At 36.5% G+C, this 20,368-nt stretch overlaps 1 protein-coding gene across 2 annotated transcripts in view; it reads right to left on the minus strand.

Annotated features, from left to right (window-relative positions):
• The window catches only part of PCCA (propionyl-CoA carboxylase subunit alpha), a 312,653-nt gene that overhangs the window by 93,057 nt on the left and 199,228 nt on the right, over positions 1 to 20,368 (minus strand). For both annotated transcript variants that reach the window (XM_081127259.1, XM_081127260.1), the window contains one exon: positions 17,255 to 17,357. In XM_081127259.1, the coding sequence (XP_080983385.1) occupies positions 17,255 to 17,357 (103 nt within the window). The remainder of the gene's footprint in view (positions 1 to 17,254; positions 17,358 to 20,368) is intronic.

The raw sequence follows: 20,368 nt of genomic DNA on the forward strand, positions 1-20,368 counted from the left end.
CCAAACCCAGGTTGGTCTAGTAACACCTCAACCAAGCCAATTTTGATACATGTTAAGATCATTTGGAGGGTAAATCCAATAGCAAGAGTCAGTATTTTATTGCAAAGAATGGTCACTATAATAATTGCTGTGGCGATTCCATGATCCCTGGAGTTTTTAACAGTAGAGTGTCTATAGGTAAGAGAAAGGCTCTAAATGGAGAGGGGACAGATCCCCCAAAGCGCCCGATTCCTTCAGCCCTGCACGGTAACAGTGTAGATGCGCCCTACAGTGGAGTAAGGAGGAACTGCAGGATTCCTGGGCTTGCAAACCACAGCAGGGTTCTGGGGGTGGGAAGGGGGAGGGGAAGGGGACAGCAGTGATTGGTCCACCAGTGTCACTCGACAAAATTTCCCAAAGTGAATCACCAAGAGGTAAAGATTACCCTTATAACTACTCTCCAAGTATTGTGTTGTAACTTCAAAAAAGGCTTCATATAATACATGTTAACCAAAAAATATCAGAATCTTAAAATATTAATCAATATTGGCAAGTCTCGAAACACAATGTATTTCTGTACATTTTTTTAGTCTTAATTTTAAAACTTTCTATGAATTTTTCATACAATGGGAAAGAACTGCTTGCAAAGTAAAAGCTAATTTAGATTATTTTAAAAAGCAAAATGGTATATTTAAAGAAGAGACATTGTTTTTCAAGTGCCTACTACATGCCAGCCACTATACTAGAGCTGATTTTGATTTTTACAAAAACCCTGGAGAATATTAACCCTATGTTACAGATGAGGAAAACAAAGGCTCAGAAAAGATAACTAACTTGTACTGGTTTCACAGCCAGCAGTTTCGGGACTGATGTTTAAACTCAAGTCCATCCAATTTACAGTCTTTTCCTATATACCAGTGTTTATATAAGATACTATTACTGCAGTGGCTGAGAGAGATTAAGTAACTTTTCCAGTTATGTAACTGGTAAGTGACTGGTAAGGTTTATCTCCATTCAAAACTGTTTTTTAAAATACAATGTGGCATTATTGTTTCTCCACCACCCCTTACCTTTCCCCAAACTAAAGCTGTTAGTAAATGTTGACAGTTAATTTTTTAAATGTTTTTACTGATTTTAGAGAGAGAGGAAGGGGGGGGGGAGAGAGAGAGAGAGAGAAAGAGAGAGAGAGAGAGAGAAACATCGATGTGAGAGAGAAATATCAACCGGCTACCTTCCGTATGCACCCTGACTGGACACTGAACCCGCAGCCTGTGCGTGTGCCCTGACCAAAAATGGAACCAGGCGACCTTTTGGTGCACAGGGCAACACTTAACCAACTGAGCCACACCGGCCAGGGCCTGACAGTTAATTTTTACAACTGAACATCATGGAGAAAGAATATGATTGCCTGTGTCCCTATATCCAATGTAATTAATGTTTCTTTTTAATAAGATGGCCCTGTTTGCAGAATAAAAAATGTGATAAGTATAATACATAATTACTTCAAATATCAGAAATAGGATTCCCTACCAAGTTAGTTGTCTTGCAAGTTGATATAAAAGAAAATTCACAAATGTTCTGTCCTTTGTATTTGAGATTTTATATTTTACCAAGATTTTTAGAGTGTTTGCAAGAAATAAAATGCTCTGGAATCAGGTAACTATACTAAAAGGCAGAACCATTAAAGAACACCTTAAGCCCAGCCAGGCGTGGCTCGGCGGTTGAGCATCGACTGAGGATCCAGGCAATCAGGGTTCGATTCCCGGTCAGGGCACATGCCCAGGTTGCGGGCTCGATCAATGACTCTCTCATCATTGATGTTTCTGTCTCTCTCTCTCTCCCTCTCCTTTCCTCTCTCTGAAATCAATAAAGATATATTTTTTTTAAAAAAAAAGAACACCTTAAATATATCACATCTATAGATTTTTTTTTAATTACTAAATTTACCTAAATGTAATAAAATATTCCTGAGCCACATGGTCATAATTCTTCTAATATGAGGATTTTCACAAAATAGCCACCACACCTAAAATATGTAATCAAGAACACAGATCAATTCTCAACAATATATTGGCCCTTTCAATGAAATCCCTTTCTGATTTAGTATTAATATTGCTCAAAATATTTTTTAAAATCTGTTCTTATTAAGCCTTTGTTGATCTTTTTTTCTTATCTTCAATGGTAATATAACTCTGACTACTGAATTTTAGAAATTGGCACAGTTTTGTAGAACTGGGTCTGGTGAGTAAGATGGGAAAGATCAGTTGTGGCTAAGCAACGAGGCAGGAATACAAGCCTGAGATTCTAGAGATTCTTGGATGCAATACTGAAATAAGACACCAAAAGAATTTGTGAGACATATTACTATGTATTTTTCACTGTGATCTGTGGCTTTGAGGTACTTTTAAGCTTGAAGAGTCTAAATTAACTTTGTCTTTCCATAAAAAGGAAAGAGTAATAAGAAGTGAAAGAGTATTTAGGATTTTTACACAAATAGGGATGTTAGAGCAAGAGAAACTTTAGAGATGCAAACCTGTGCCCATGAGTGAACAGCCCAAACCCACCGAAGCATTTCATCCTTAAGTACAATGAATGACCAGGATTCTGGAAGAGATCACAACCCCCTGAAATGTAATTAGAATTGTGGGCACAGAAGATAAAAGCTGCCTTGATGATAAAGCATGCCAGACCCCAGACACAGTAACTGGAAAGAGAAGAATGAACATTATTTGCAGGGTAAATTCAAGGAGCTATTCTAATGAAATGTGAAGGTTTAGGGTAATTTTTTAAAACCCCAAATATTAGTAGCAGGATACATTTTTAAAACATATAATTTTACTATAGAAAATACATTTGCATTTTTTCCAACATATTTATTGAAGGCATACCATGAACCATGCACTGTAGGCAGAGGAAAGCAAAATAGTATTATTTGATTTATGGCAACCTTGTTAGTTGATTTTCTGTTTCAGTGGTTAATATTATAAGCTCTGCAGCAACCACCCTATTAACATATTCAGTTACTGGTTTTCACCTTATTCTGGCATTCCAATTTCAGAGTTAGAGAAATTCTACAAGTTTATGCCATATTTTTGGTTTATGCTTCTCATAAGCAAAATATGCAAACACACAGCTGCCCTGATGTCCGACAGAGCGAGATCTGTTCCACAGATCTCTGACTTCCACCAATAACCAGCACTGATACAAAAGGAACCTCCGTGAAGAAAGCTATGTTTTCTTAATAATAACAGTTGTGTAAACATAAGGTCTTCTCAGTTAAAGGAAAACCAACATCAAAAAGCAGTAAACCATAGAACCCTAAACCTCTCTTTCTTTGAAGAAACCTGTTTGAAGCGAGGTGTTTCTAGTTATGGGTGAATGAAATGAGAATTCAGCCGCAACAAACGGACATCCAGTCATATGAAGGACTAATTAAATCCATCTGAGAAGCTGCATCTAAAACTGCCTCACACATTTCAAAGGAAAGCACTAGTCTGCCTTGTGTGAAGACATCAAAACCTTCAGTCACAAATGCCGCACATCGAGGCTCAACAACGATGTTATTTTTATGGACTACAAAGCTCCATAAAAGTAATGTTAAGAGTGTGCACTATTTCACTACTGAAAAATCTGAGTGAAGGCAGAGTATTTTTACTTCTCACTATCTGAAATTTCTTTCTGGCTTCAACTCCAGTTTTGCAGATCTACAAGACCTTAAAAAAACAACAAGAGGAGATGTGTCAATATTTAGTGTTTTCATATATTTGTTCAGTGGAAGTGATTTTAAAAAATTAATGAGATAATTAGCCATGATTGCACAGTTAACTTTTTCCTGATACATAAAGCCAGGATTCTGATGTTTAGCTAGGATTCTTGAGTAGTTAATAAAAGCCAGCAGGAATTCAAAACTTTAAACATACTGGTTGGACAAAAATATCCCACTGAACAGTCATTACGTGAACCATGAAGTGATAAAAGAAAGTTATATTAAGAATCTGGAATATCATCCCAACAGAATAAAATAGTCTTGGTACCTATCTACCAAGCCTTTATAACTTTCTGTAACTGGTTATGGTGAGCTCATATAATCATACTGAACAAACACACTTTTTTTTCTTTAAAGATTTTTTAATTGACTTTTAGAGAAAAAGGAAGGGAGGGGGGAGAGAGAGAGAAATGTCGATGTGAGAGCAAAACCTCAATCAGCTGTCTCCTGCACATCCCCTACTGGAGATGGAGGCCGCAACCTGGGCATGTGCCCTGATCAGGAATCGAACCGGCAACCCTTCAGTGGATGAGATGACACACAATCAACTGACCCACACCGTCAAGGGCTCAAGGAACACTATTAGATGTGACAGAAAGCAACAAGCTCCCTATATAGGGGAAATTCAATACTTTTTTTGTAATATATATAGAGGGAAAACTAATACCATCCACGCAGTTGCTAAACTTAGAGTTTCTTCCCACTGCAGAGAACTCAATAAAAAGAGAAAGACTAGCCATCAGGAGACCTGGGACTTCTGGCTTTGCTTTCTTTCTTTACCAAGCAACCTTGGGTGAGTCACTCAATCTTCCAGGCCTAATGTGTTCTCTTACTGTTCAATGAGGAGCTGGCCTAGAGGAGCCAAATTCTTACAACTCCTAGAAAGGTTCCTTGAAAAATTAAAAATAGAATAACATATGATCCAGCAATTTCACTTCTGGGTATTTATCTGAAGGAAATGAAAACACGAACTTGAAAAGATATATGCACCCCTATGTTCACTGCAGCATATTTACAATAGCCAAGATATGAAAGCAACCTAAGTATCCACCAATGGATACATACACATACACAGAGAGACAAAGAGAGATACACACACAGTGGAATATTAGTCAGTCATAAAAAGGAAATCTTGCATGGATAGGCCCTGAGGGCATTATGCTAAGTAAAATAAGTCAGATAAAGAAATACAAATATCATATATAATCTTACTTATATGTGGAATATAAATAAATGAACAAATGGATAACTTTTTTAAAAAGCTCATAGATACAGAGAATAGATTGGTGACTGATGGGAGTAGGGGTGGGTAAAATGGAAGAAGGAAGGTCTCAAAAGGTACAATTTCTAGTTATAAATAAACAAAGCATGGGGATATAATATACAGCATGGTGACTATAGTGAATAATACTATACTGCATATGTGAAAGTCGCTAAGAGAATAATCTTGAAAGTTCTCATCACAAGAAAAAAATTTGTAACTGTGTGGTGATGAATGTTAACTAGACTTGTAGTGATCATTGTGTAATATCTACAAACATCGAATCATCATATTGTACACCTGAAACTAACATATGTCCGTTATACCTCAATTTAAAAAATTAAAATAAAATCAAAGAAATTATATACTTGATCCAAAATTATTTGAAGTGAAGGAGCAAAGGCAGGCAGAAAGAAGAGAAGAGCTCTGTCAACGGGATGAGAAAGGCAGTCGCTGCCCAGCGAGCCGGCCGAGCAGCGCCCTCTCCGCCAGCCATCTCGGTACACACACCGAGGACAGGCATGCTAGTTTAGTACAAGGCCCTGGGCTTTAAGGGGGGTCACAATAAACAGGGTATAAGATGATTTCCTGAACAGCAGTAAGAAATTTTACGAAATATCATGCAGTTACTTCATTTTCCACCTCTGAAATCTCACTGTCCACCTGCCTTATTTAGGTCTCAGCTCGGCCATTATTTCCATCCTAACACCTTCTACAACCACCTCCATGGCCAGGTTAGGGCTCCCCCAGGTGTTCTCCACAGTACCTGTCTCTCCCTGTCCTCACTCACCTCTTGTGCTTGACTGGCACAGCCTTGGTCCTTGTCACCCTCAAGAGATGATAAATTCTATAAGGAGTTATATATTACCTCTCTTAATTATCATTGGCTCTCCAGGACCTATGTCATAGGCGACACTCAATAAACAGCTATTAAACTATAATACAGCTGAAATGATGTGTAATGGCTATAAATCTATCAAAATTCACCTAGTGGTTGAATCACTCAGCAAAGGCACTCCAACAGTTTGCTTCACTGTTCATTTTATTTATAAATAAGTTTGAGGGACCAATAAATATGCCAAAATGAACAAAATGATTTTTAATAAAGTTTATGGTAGAAATGTTACCAGTGCGCATAACAGGGTAATAGACTACTATGGATATAATGGTTTATGAAATTGAACTGATTCAACCTGATTATTTGGTATCAACATTGAAAGCTAAATACAATTCTTCAGAAAGTGGCTGAAACTAGGGGATTATTAAAATTACTTGAAGTCTTAATTATAGTATTTGCCAACTCTAATACGGTAGCAAACAATACCATTTAGTGTTTTTCATTTCCAAAGTAACTAGATTTTACAACTTACTTTTTCTTCATTTAGTCTCATAACAAGTTACTTGACTCTTGAGCACAACATGACTGAGTCATTCAAGAGGGTACAGGTGCAACTGTGCAGCCAATTAGACAAGCAATTTTCCAGATTACATGGGCAGGAGCCTCACCTTTTTAGGAAAACTCAGTCCTATTATTCAAAAGTACAGTACCATACCCACTGAACGGGGCTGCACTTTAAAAATAAACAAATCAAGCTGTGCAAGGTTACTCTTCTTGACTTGATTTTTCTACAGCCTCATTTATCTGAACCCCTCCTATCAGACATCAAGCTGATTTAACTGAGTTGCTTTGAGAGGACAGTCTTTAGCTCGAGGTAATGGTGTCACATTGGAGAGCAAGTTACTTTTGGACCTTCCTTAAAGCAAGTGTAGGGAGAATAATTCATCCTTCAGTGATGTTTTAGGAGCCATGAGTACTGTGAGTTCTGGGACCCCGAGCAATACTTCGGGAGTAAGCTCTCACTACCTTTTGCTATTAGCAAGAAACATAGCTCTCTACACCTCTTCTATACAGTAATCTCTCTGGTACTTTATACACCTAAAGAAGGGAAAATGAGAGGCTGTTGGAGGGACCCTCCAAGTCTGTTCTGACCCAATTTCCTTTCTCTCACTCATGGTACAGTTCTTTCTTCGCTTTTTCTAATTTCATAATTTACATCAATGTCTAAACATAGACAATTAAGTGATTGCCAGCAACAACCTCCAAGTTCAGAGTGCTAACTGAAGGAGTTTCAGTGCGTATGTGTAATGCCAGAGCTCTTCATCCAGCGAGCCAGCTGTTCGCCTGACTACTTCCCTAGGTGGCCTAGGCATTGCAGGAGTTTCTTGGTAGATGAATAAAATTCCAAATTTCAACAGTACCACATATTCCAGGCCCTTCCATGGCACAGTTTGAAACCTCCTTTTCTTGTATATATTTTTTAAAAGAATAGGTAATACATATATAGGATTCAAGATTCCAGAAGTACTGGAGAGACGTCTAGTAGAAGGTCTGTATCCTTCTCTCACTCTTTCCATGGGGTCAGCCATGCAGCTCCCCGATTCAGACAATTATGGTTATCAGTTTCCTGTGGCTCCTTCCTAAGACAGACTATATACATAACAAGCATAAACACATCTCCTCTTTTTTACGCAAATGAATGTACATTGCTTTTGTCACTTCATAAATCAGCACACAGAGAATGCGTATAACCTTTTTAATGACTACACGGGTTTGATGTTATGTATGTACCATATTTATTTAATTATCTCACTATGATGGGCATTTCAGTTGTCAAATGGAAAAATAATTTTACCAAGAAAACAATTGTTTTAGCCAAAGTGAAAAAATTTCATGTTAACGCAATATTATGTTTTTCTGTTTAAAAAAATATTTTCCTCAAATATGATATTCTCTAATGCTTTGTTTAATATACCTTTTAAAAATGGGAGAGGAGGAGGGGGGAGTTTAAGTAGAAAAATTAACCTAACAAGAGAAGTATTTGACATGATCATGACATTAAATGGCTGTCAAAAGCAAAAAAATGAAAAAGGTTTTAAATATAAAATATTTTTCATAACTTCAAAAACTTCAGTTTCCTATTATTTGACATACTATAAGACAATTTTTAAAATAGAACTGCAGTCCTTTATTATAAGCCCCTAATAGTATTATGATATTTATATGCCCACCAATAATGTATAAGGGCCTATTCTTCTTCTCCCTTTTTAGAGAGAGAGGAAGGGAGAGGGAGAGAGTGAAACATCAATAAGAGGGAAACATCAATTGGCTGCCTCCTGCATGCGCCCTACTGGGGATCGAGCCTGCAACCTGGGCATGTGCCCTGACCAGGAATTGAATCTTCAGCCTCTCAGTGCATGGGACGATGCCCAGCCAACTGAGCCACACCGGCCAAGGCTATGGTATTCATTTTTACAAAAATATTATTTTCTTTATCTGTCGGCCTACTGTTCACTTAGCCAGACATTTTAACAAAAAGCCTACCTTACGTATACCTGTAATAGTGAACTGATCTTGTTTGCTGATGTCCTTTTCATGTTCCAGAATAAGAGTCTATTCTAAAAACTGACCATAGAGGCAAAAGAACAGATATAATAATACTGTACTTTTTCTAGGCATTAGAAAATTATTTCTTTAAAAGAACCACCATGATTCTTGGTCCCTATAGAAATTCCAGTAACTACATGATGCAGCATTACTCTCTACAAATGGCATAAAAAGAACAGAGATTATGATGTAAAATGCAGGTATAAACACATGTTGAAAGTACATTTGAGATTGTTTACATTAATATTTGAAAACAAAGAAAATGTTATATGGTACACAAGCTTATTACAGATATATGATAAGTTCATTTAATTCTTAACCTTTATGAAATATTATGTAAAAATACTTATATAGTTCTACTTAAAACCACCTTCTCAAAGTACTCTCTAAATAAGAAAACAAACTGGTGGGATGTTTTCTTAGTCAAGAACTCTAGAACAAAATATGTGGAGAACAAACGAGAAAGGGTTGGCTATCTTTGAGAAGAAAACCTTCAAACAATGCGTATGTAATTATTTCTTGTTATGCAGCCATATGTAATTATTATTTTTTCATTCTTATGTTCATCACCATATTCTTCCTTGAGAAGAAAAATATAGGGTGGTAACTTCAATGATATGAATTCTACAAAATATTTCCTTCCCTCCACCGCAGGCATCTAAAGAGGAGACAATTTACCTCAACCAAAACGAACATTATTAAAAAACAAAACGAAAGCACAAACTCTTTTACACACAAAATCTTATCTCAAACCTTGTACTGCTCTAAAAATTACTTGTGTAAAACTGTAAAATGATACCTAAAAATCAGTATTTTGAATTTTAACACCAATTTATTTGAAAAATATATTAACATCTACACAGGTAATAAAATACTAAAAATGCTTTCTAACATCTACTCTTAATTCTAATTGTGCACTTTTTAAAAAATGGGAACATTGTGTACATAACATTGTGCACATTTTGGTGACTTATTCATGTTCTTGCAATGCCTTCCATGATTCCACTAAATAATATGACTTTCACATATCACAAAGAGAATTCTCTTTATCATGTGATGAAAGTATTCTGGATAGAAATAAATGTATTATTCCTTGTATTAACAATGATTTATCCACAAAATGGCAGAGCTAATTTCCCACAACAGTGCTATAGTTCTCAGAATTTTTTCTAGCAAAACTACTTTGCAAAGTTAGATACAAAAAGGTACTAACCTCATGGGCCTTAGAACCACACTGACCTGAGTTTAATCTCAGATTCTACATTCACAAGCTGTGTGACTTTGGTTCTATTTAGTCTTTTTGAACCTGTTTCCAAACTCATCTGTAAACTGGGGCTAGTAACATCTACCTTCCAGGTTACTGCTATCTCATTTAGACATAATGTTTATAAAGTCCTTACCACAGTGCTTGGGGCAAAGCACATGTTCAACAAAACAGACCAAAGTAACTTGTTGCTTTATGAAAATAACTTTGAATAAGCTAAAATGAGTATCAAAAATAACAATGCAACTAGAACAAGGCAGGGAAATCCTAACCTCACTCTACTGCTTATGGAAAACAATAATAAAATTAAGGAAGCACCCTGGCCAGGTGACTCAGTGGACTGAAGTGTCATCCCATGCACCAAAAAGTTACAGGTTCAATTTCCAATCCGGGCACATACTTAGGTTTCAGGTTTGATTCCTGGTCAGGGCACATACGGGAGGCAGCTGATCTATGTCTCTCTCTCACATTGATGTTTCTCTTTCTCGAACTTCCTCTCTCTCTCTAAAATTCAATAAAAATAAAATAAAATAAAAAACAAATCCTTGGGTGAGGATTAAAAAAATTTCAGGAAACATACACTTCCATAATAATAAATTATTGATCTATAGAATATACCTCTGATTTTCCAACTAACTATGTCTTCTTATAAGTTTTATTGTTTTGTCTCTTACATTTAAATCTTTTAACCACTTGGGGATAATTCTGGTATATAAATTCAATATAAGGCAGGGATCCAAATTCATTCGTTTATATGTGGTTACCCAGTTGTTCCACCAACAGTTATTGAAAAGACTATTCCTTCCCTCATTGACTTATCTTGGCACCTTTGTGAAATCACTTGACCACACATTTATGGGTTTTTTTCTGGATTCTCAATTCCATTCTGTAATTTTTATGTTTATTTTTATGCAAGTACTACACTGTCTTAATTACAAGATAGATTTCTGGTAAGTTTTAAAAGGGGCAAGTGTGAGTTTTCCAACTCTGTTCTTTTTTCAAGACTGTTTTGGCTATTTTGGGTCCCTTAAGTTTCCATATGAATTTTAGTACCAGCATGTCAATTTCTGACTAAAATAAGGTTTGGTTTCTGGTAAGAACTGCACTGAATCTGTACACCAATTTGGGAAAAAATGCCATCTTAACATTATTAAGTTTTTTCATTTATAAATATGAGATGTTTTCTCTTTATTTGGATTTTATTTAACTTCTTTTTCAAGATCTATAGTTTTCACAGTATAAGTTTTGCACTTCTTTTGTTAAATTTACTCTAAGTATTTTATTCTTTTGATGCTCTTGTTAACAGAATTTCAATAATTTTATTTTTGTATTGTTCATTGCAAGTGAACAAAAATACAATTTTTTTTGGTATCCTGTACCCTTGCTAAACCTAGTCATTAATTGTAATAGCTTCTCAGTGAATTTCTTAGGATTTCTACATATAACAACATGTGATTTGCAAATAGTGATTTTCATAACTTTCGCCAATTATACTTGGTTTGCTGCACAGAACTGCTGTTCAAGAAATGGATCTCTGTCATTTAACTTTTAATATGAATTTATGCAAGTACTACACTGTCTTGATTACAAGATAGTTTTACCATAAGTTTTAAAAGGAGCAAGTGTGAGTTCTCCAACTTACTTGAAATTGGAAGAATGAAAAAACTATACTGTAATTTAAAACTGCAGGAAAGTTTTATGGCCATTAAAATGTTAGGTTTTCATCTTTCTATAAAAAGCTAAAAAATAAAATCTCACCCTGGCCAGCATGGCTAATGGTTAGAGCATTGGCCTGGCATTGGAGGGTCAAAGGCACGTACCTGAGCTAGAGGTTAGATTCCCCCCATCCCCAGTTGGGGTACATGTGGGAGGCAACCAATCAATGTCTCTCTCACATCTATATCTTTCTCTCTCTCTCCCCCCCTCTCCCTTCCACTCTCTAAAAATCAAGGGGGAAAAATATCCTCAGGGAAAGATTAACAAAAACAAACAAATAAATAAATAAAATCTCTTTAAGAAAAAGAACTGAAAAGTTTTTAAAACACTTGAAGAAGTATTTTTCTTGTACTACTAAATGTTACATGTTTTTTTAAAATCCTCACCTCATCTGAGGATCTTTTCCAGTTGATTTTTAGAGAGAGTGGGAGGGAGGGAAAAGGGAAGAAGAGAGAGGGAGAAATGTCGATGTGAGAGAGACACATTGATTGGTTGCCTCCCGCATGCACCGGGACCAGGGCCAGGGGTTGAGCCTGCAATCGAGGTGCGTGCCCTTGACTAGGAATCAAACCCGCAACCCTTCAGGCCGTGGGCCAACATTCTAACCACTGAGCCAAACCAGTCAGGGTTAATGTTACTTTTGATCATTTACAGTTTTCTTTTTAACCATTAGCACAAAAACCATATTGGTATGCGAAAATTCGGTAGTCTAGGATTCTGGTTATTGTTTAGAAGTAGTTAACAAGATCTTGAGGAAAAATTCTACAAGTGGCTCATTTATGTAACAAATGATATCTAGGATTATCTAGAAACGTTTTCTAGTTTATTAGTAGATAACATGAAATATGAGGCAAAAAAATATATAAGTGCGCATACAGTGCTCATTTTCCCATTTTTGGGAAAGCTAAAATTTTTCTTTACAGTGACCTGTCTTTAATATGAATTTAGTCCTTCATCATCTTTAAGATAACAAATGCATTAATCTTTTCCTTTATCATGAATTATTTTGACCAGTTTCATAATATGCAGAATAAAAGAGAAATGGATACCTTCTTAGTAATCCAAAGGGGAACTGTAAAAATAATATCAACAGCCCTAGCCAGTTTTGCTCAGTGGTTAGATCGTTGGCCCACAGACTGAAGGATCCCGGGTTCAATTCCAGCCAAGGACACATACCTGGGTTGCAGACTCGGACCCTGCCTGGGCGCGTGCGGGAGGCAACCAATCGATGTGTCTCTCTCACATTAATGTTTCTCTCTCCCTCTCTCTCTCCCCCTTCCACTCTCTCTGAAAAACAATGAAAACATATCCCTAGATGAGGATTAAAAATAATAATAATTTTAAAATAATATAAACAAAAATCAGTTTGTTTAAGATACTTTTGGCTTATCATCTTAATAAGTTAAATGATATTTCAACTTTGTGTTTACCCGGTTTTATACTTCGTAGTTAATTCTTAATCGGTTCATTCTGGCACTTGCAGTCAGATCAGGATAAAGACTTAAAACACATAAAATACTACACCTCTTCTACTTCTTCACTTACCTTTTAGTTCTACCATGCTCTCTTCATTTCCCAAAAGTCCTATCCTCCCTACTTTTTAATGTTTCAATGAAACTACTAATTTGCATTGGTTTGTATATTCTTAAAAATTTGACAAACAAAATTTACCATCTTAACCATTTTTAAGTGTACAGTTCAGTGGTACTAAATATACACACATTTTTGTGCTCTCTGCTACCATCACAGAATTCTTTCAACCTCCAAACCTGAAACTGTGTCCCCATCCCCCATCCTCCAAGCCCCTGGCAACCACCGTTCTAATTTTTGTCTATGAATTTGACTACTCTGGGTACTGCATTATTCGGAGTCATATTTATCCTTTGTGTCTGGCTGATTTCACCTTAGTATAGTTGTCAAGGCTCATCCATGTGGAAGCATGTATCAGAATTTTCTTCCTTTTTTAAGGCTGAATAATATTCCTGTGTGTGTGTGCGTGCGCGCATTGCATGCACAACAAAAGACACAATTAACAGAGTGAATATTTTGTTTATCCATTCGTCAATGGACACTTGGGTTGTTTCCATCTCTTGGCTACTGTGAATAATATTGCTGAATATGAGTGTGCCAATATCACTTCAAGACTCTGCTTCCTTTTTTTAAAAATAAATACTCAGCAGTGGAATTGCTGGATCATATGGCAATTCTAATTTTAATTTTTTGAGAAACCACTATTTTCTACAGCAGCTGCACCATTTCACACTCCAACCAACAAAGCACAGGGACTCCAATTTCTCCACATCATTGCCAACACATTATTTTCTGGAAGTTGTTTGATAGTAGCCAACCTAAGGGCTGTGAGGTGGTGTCCAATTGTGATTTTGATTTGCATTTCACTAATGATTAGTAATGTTGACCATCTTTTCATGTGCTTACTGGCCACTTGTATATCTATCTTCCTTTGGAGAAATGTCTATTCAAGTCCCTTGCCCATTTTTAAATCAGGTCGTGTCTTTGTTTTGCTATTGAGTTGTTGGAATCCTTTATATATTCTGGATAATATTCCTTGTCAGATATATAGAAATATTTTCTCCTGTTCTGTGGATTGCATTTTCACTCTGTTAATTGTGTCCTTTGATGCACAAAAGTTTTACATTTTGATATAGTCTAATTTACCCTTTTTTCTTTTGTTGACCGCACTTTTAATGTCATATTCAAGAAATGATCATCAAACCCAACGCCACAAGGCTTTTCCCATGTTTTCTTCTAAGAGTTTTACAGCTTTGGTTCTTACATTTAGGTCTTTAATACATGTTTAGTTCATTTTACATATGATTTAAGGTAGGATCCAACTTCATTTTTTTCTTTTCTTTGTTTTTGCTCAATCCCTTCACCTTTTCCACCCAGCCCCGCAACCCCCTCCCCAATTACTATTTCTTAAAAAGACTGTCCTTTCCCATTGGCTTGTTCTGGCACTCTTATCAAAATCATTTGACCATATATAACCAGCGGTTTATTTCGGGGCTTTCAAGTCTACTCCATTGGTGTCTGTGTGTGTCTTATGCCAGTATAACACTGTTTTAATTACTGTAGTTTTGTTAGAAGTTTAAATTCAGGAAGTGTGAGCTCTCCAACTTTGTTCTTTTTCAAAATTGTTTTGGCTATTTGGGGTCCCCTGAGATTCCATACGAATCATAGGATGGGTTTTTCTATTTCTGCAAAACTCTTTTGGGATTTTGATAAGGGCTGCACTGAATCTGTAGATCACTCTGGGTAGTACTGACATCATAACAGTAAGTCTTCCAATCCATGAACACGAAATAGCTTTCCATTTATTTGTGTCTTCCTTCATTTCTTTCAGCAACATTCTGTAGTTTATAGCGGACTGCAGTTTCCAGTGTACAAGCCCTTCTCCACAGTTAAGTTTATCCTTAAGTACCTTATTCTTTTTTATGCTATTGTTTGGAATTGTTTTTGTTTTGTATATTTTTAAATCTTACATAAATGGTATCATCAATACTTGTATTTTTAGTTTTCTTTCTCACTTTTACTATGGGACATATGTACATACTGAAGTGTAACGGAAGGACGTCCGTGCTCAGGGTAGCTCTCAGCTCTGCGGAGGAAAAGGGCGGATGTCGGAGGATGTAAGTAGGGGATTTAGCTGTATCCATATGTTTTTCCTTTTTTAATAGGAAACCATGGTAGAAGATTTGTACATTTGCTGTGCTTTCCTAATTTGAAATATAACTTAAAATTTTTTAATTAAATAAAAGAAGTGTGAAAACGTGGGGTATCTGAAGCATTACTGTGGGCTAAGCAAATATGACTGTGCCTGTACTACCTCTGGCGTCATTAACCTACACTGTCACCTCTATACTACACTGTCACCTCTATACCAATTCATTTTTTCTTGATGTGGCAGTAGATCTAGAAAACCAAGTAAATAATTACAGCTCTCCCCTCTGATAACCTAAAAGCAGGGATTCTACACTATTAAAATCTTCATACCAATGAGCCTTTACTTACTCCACACAATTCAACTTTCCTTTCATAGCACTGATGTCAAATGAAGCTCAAAACAAGTATGCTTAGGAAAAAGGGAATATACTATCAGGAGTGCTCTCTTTTCATTAGGTTTGATGCTTCTGATAGTAGCTAAGCCAATAAATATGGGAAGTAGTCTTTGATAATATGTATCAAAGTGGATATTTTCCAGGGAAATCTTTAATAGATTAATTTTGATGTTTTAAAAACAGCCCTACTTTCCTCATGAGCTAAAAATGAAACAGGAAGTAAAAATTCAAAGACACCACTTGAGCTGTCAAGCCAATGGCCTCTAGTTTTCCAACATGGAATCTAAACAAGCACAGAGAAAGAACAGTTCTAAAAAGTAACCAGGCACTTTTCTTATTAAGGCAAGGAACTGCTTAGAAAAATATAGAATTGGGGTATCAGATTACCACTACAATGGTGACTCAAGACAGAACTAAAATTTATGCTAAAGTCTACATTTTTGAAAAGTTAACCTTCCCCCAGGAAAATGCTACATAATAATATTAATACTCTCTACTATAAAATATATATAATTTGCTACTCAACCCCATGTATGGTTAACTGCTTACAATGCTATTCTTTAAAACAATCACATGGAAAGGAAGAATGTAAAGAGTCACAGAAGTTCATCCCCAAATGTATCATAAGACAACTGTCTAACTCCATCATAGCTCTCATTTTAAGAGTTGAGTGAAACATCTTTTAGTAACAAATGATTTAGCAATTTTGGCACATAGAATGAATCACAAAATTTAAAGAAAACCAAGGAGACAGCCCTTAATTCATGAAGTAATCTCATTTACTTGTGACTCCACCACCTAAGAATGTCAGCTACTCCAGTGTAACAGCTTAGCATTTATCTAGCACACAGCTGGCAGAGTCTAAGTATTTGCTGAATAAATGAATTCTCATTAATTCTGGACTTCTGGCATTTTCTAGCTGGGATCAAGAAACAGCCATGCACCTAAAACCTCAGCAGGTCTTATTTCAGTGAAATTGTAGTGTAGTACTGTGATTTTCATATCCTTTTTAAATCTTTTGATAAAAAGTCATTCCCCAAAACAAAATGACGTTTCAATGCAACTTAGCCATGAGAAAAGGAATGTAAATTAACGTAATACTTATTATACTAACTGTATAGTAGTTTCTGGGTTCATCCTAAAACTTAAAAAGGACACAAGCTAAAATAGTAACTTCAAGCTGTTTTTATGGCAACAGCAACCAGCAGAATTTAAGCATATTACTCACACCACAGTACAAACACTCAATCTTATTGTAACACTGTTCAGTACAGACAAGAGTTAAATTAAAGCAGTTTTATCATGGATACTATCCTGGGATTTTAAGTTCCTCAAAACAATAGGCATGTCACCATAAGGCGTGTCACCTCAAGAATGTCTCACATGAAATCTCAAAGAAATGTTATATGAGGCTTCAGATTATTGTTTTAAAAGAATGGTTACCTACCACAGCTATCATACATTTGGAATTATAATTAAAGATCCTCTTTTCTATAACAAAGCCAAAAGTATCTCAATAACAAAAGAAAAAAATAAATCAGGTATCAGGAGGTGGATTTAGAATGTGGCTAAATCTAAGAATGTATTTCCTAATTAGCAGAAGAGAAAAAAATCTCCATTTACAGTCCACTTCCTAAAGACTATGAAACAAACACGTTATAGATTCAAAAGTCACTGAAGAAGTTAAAATATTTGTTTCAAATACTCGTAATTTCAAGACTACCCCAAAAAAAGAAAGAAAACTTACAGAGAACGTTTTCCCAGTGTTTGATGCTACTACAGCGTGAACTTCATCATTCAGTTTTACTGAAAGCTCCCAGTTAGCCACTTGCGGTTTCACAATAGGTACTCTGAAGTGGGAAGAACAGGAAGATGGTTAATAATTTCAGATTTTTCTCTCGCAGTAAACTGATTTTCTTTTGACATTAAGTGTGCAGACTAAAACTGCCAAAGACTGTATTTCAGAACATTTTATTTTAAAAGGTTCTTTCCTTGAAAAAAACTAGAGAGATTTTTTAAAAACACACACAGAAAACATGCACAGACACTCCAAGGACAGCAGCAGCCGGTCTGGGGTAACTGTGGTATCACCATCTATTTCAAGTACCTTCATCTATTCTATGAACTTGAGTTGCTTTATTTGTGACAGTCCTTCAAAGATTAACCTTCCTAAAGCAATATTCATTTCTTTTCAATATTTGGTTACTGTCCAAGACTGTTTTTTAAAAAGTACAACAGTAGTCTTTTCTTTTATTGAGTTTGCAAAAAAAAACAACAAAAACTGCACATAATTAACACATACAACTTGGTGAGTTTGGACATATTTATTAACTCATGTTACCATTACCACAATCAAGGTAATAAACATTTATTTCCTTCTCCTCCAAAAGCTTCCTTTTGTTTTTCTGTTTGTGTTTTGGTAAGAATACATCACTAATGCTGGTCTTAACACGCAGGTCTTTTTCTTGTGTATGATCAATATTACGTGATCCAGGAAAATTGGGTGAATTAACCAGAGATAAAAATATTTTTAGAATAAAAATATTCTGCACAATTTTTTTAATTTACAAAAATTTAATGATTTCTGAATTAAACTAATTTAAATATTGCATGTTTACATTATTTATAGTTGTGAAGTAATACATACTAAACACTAAATATGTAGTATCGAGACTCTGACTTAAGTTGTAGTTCTGAAAAAATGTTGCAGGTTATGTTCTAATTTAACCTCCCTTCCTCTTTTAACCATCACCGCCAGCCAATTTCAAAAGGATTTTCTGTGTATTTAATTTTTTTAACAGTCACAGTCACAAAAACTTTGAATATAATCAAATCACCTCTAGACATAATGTCTAATGTAATTAATCATTAAGGTGAATATTTGTATTTGTCCCACTACTTATTTATTTCCTTAAGATGAAGAAATGTTTTAAATACTATAGAAGTGAAAAAGAAAATATACATCAACAAATCAAATAATACACACGGAGACCTAGAAGGTTCTTTTTTGGCAATGTGAAGAGGATTCTTTCAGAAGACAGAGCATCACACTTGAGAGCTGGAAAGAGGGGAGGGGAGGGGAGGGGAGGGGAGGGGAGGGGAGGGGAGGGGAGGGGAGGGGAGGGGAGGGGAGGGGAGGGGAGGGGAGGGGAGGGGAGGGGAGGGGAGGGGAGGGGAGGGGAGGGGAGGGGAGGGGAGGGGAGGGGAGGGGAGGGGAGGGGAGGGGAGGGGAGGGGAGGAGAGGGGAGGAGAGGAGAGGAGAGGAGAGGAGAGGAGAGGAGAGGAGAGGAGAGGAGAGGAGAGGAGAGGAGAGGAGAGGAGAGGAGAGGAGAGGAGAGGAGAGGAGAGGAGAGGAGAGGAGAGGAAGGCATGGCGCAGAGAAGGGAGCCGGTGCTGTGCTCCAATTCCACCTCAATTTTGGAACTCTATTCCCCAGGGCATTTGTTTATATCTGTCTCTCCTGTTGGCCTGTGAGCCTCTAAAAGACCAAGATCACGCCTTAATTTTATATATCCCACCCCCAGCACAGGGTTCAGAACAAGGGCTGAGACGAGAGGACAAATAGGAAAGAATCTGAGAAGCAACTAAATGCGAAGACTGCGTAGGACAGGCCCTGTCACCCAAGCGACACAGCATGAGCTACCGAAGGAGAATGAACCTTGAGCTCCTAGGTTTCAACCTGGCTGCTTTTGAACATGTAGATGACCTCACTAGACTTCCCTTAGTTCCCCTTCAACTGGGGGTAACACCCTGACCTCTCAGGGGCATTGTGATGACACAAATACCCTCACAGCTGGATTATGGTGCAACGTGGCTTTCTTAAATCTTTGCTATCATCGATAATTAGGTTACTCTCCTGTTCTAGATTGTTCCAAGATTTTCTACTTCAGATCAGTTCAATCTTAACTTACCTACCATTCAAGTTCCTTAAAAACAAGACCCCACTCTTTGTATCTATTTTTATTTGATTATTCTCTGATTTAGTTGGGACAAGCACTTAAATTGCTTCACGAACCAAACCAAGGCAAGCTAAGACCAGCAAGAGAAATAAGCACAGTGGTTACAAACTCACTCTGGTGACTTCCAGTTTGCCATTAATTAATTTGACCTTGAGCAAACTAGTTAAGTCTCTATTTCCTTATGTATAAAATTAAGATAATCACAGTATGGCATCTGCATCATAGTGATGTATTGAGGATTATATTAAATAATGCATGTAAATGTTAACTTTTATTGTTATGATTAGTCCCAACTCTAGGTCTATATTCTTGTTTTACCCCATAACGGAAATTCCTTTAACGAAACTGAATTCCTTCTCTCTGCTTCTCAAACTAACAGATTTTTTCAAGAAGAATATTCTTTCTCTCATAAACTGTTCCCTAATTATAGTACAAACACCAGGGATCTCCTTTCCACTTAACCTATTTATCTGCTTAATATTTTCACAATCTAGTGGCCCAATGGAGGAAACCCTTTCAAGGAAATGTGGAGACACTCTTTAGTTATGCAACAAGTCTGTTTCCAGAGGACGAAGGAAGCTGTTGATTTTGACATCCTGTTCGAACTCCAAATGCATTTTCCCAGAGAAAGCAATCTTACGGCTGGTGGTGAGATGTAGCTGCCTCTTTTCAGAACCTAACTACTATTTATTTTTCCATTCTTTTATTTTGATCCACATCTGTTATATGTTATAACCTCCCCAAGAGGGAACTTGCAGCAGAGGCTCCTTTGAGGTAAAATGCTGAGGTCTCATCTCAGCCCATTCTCTTCCTAGCAATGTCCCAAGCAACTCAGTCAATCATTTTCAACCAAATTTTCCACAATTGTAAAATATGGATCAGAGCAAAGTGGGGGGGGGGGG

Source organism: Miniopterus schreibersii (genome assembly GCF_964146895.1).
Source record: "Miniopterus schreibersii genome assembly, chromosome: 2".
Classification (NCBI taxonomy): domain Eukaryota; kingdom Metazoa; phylum Chordata; class Mammalia; order Chiroptera; family Miniopteridae; genus Miniopterus; species Miniopterus schreibersii.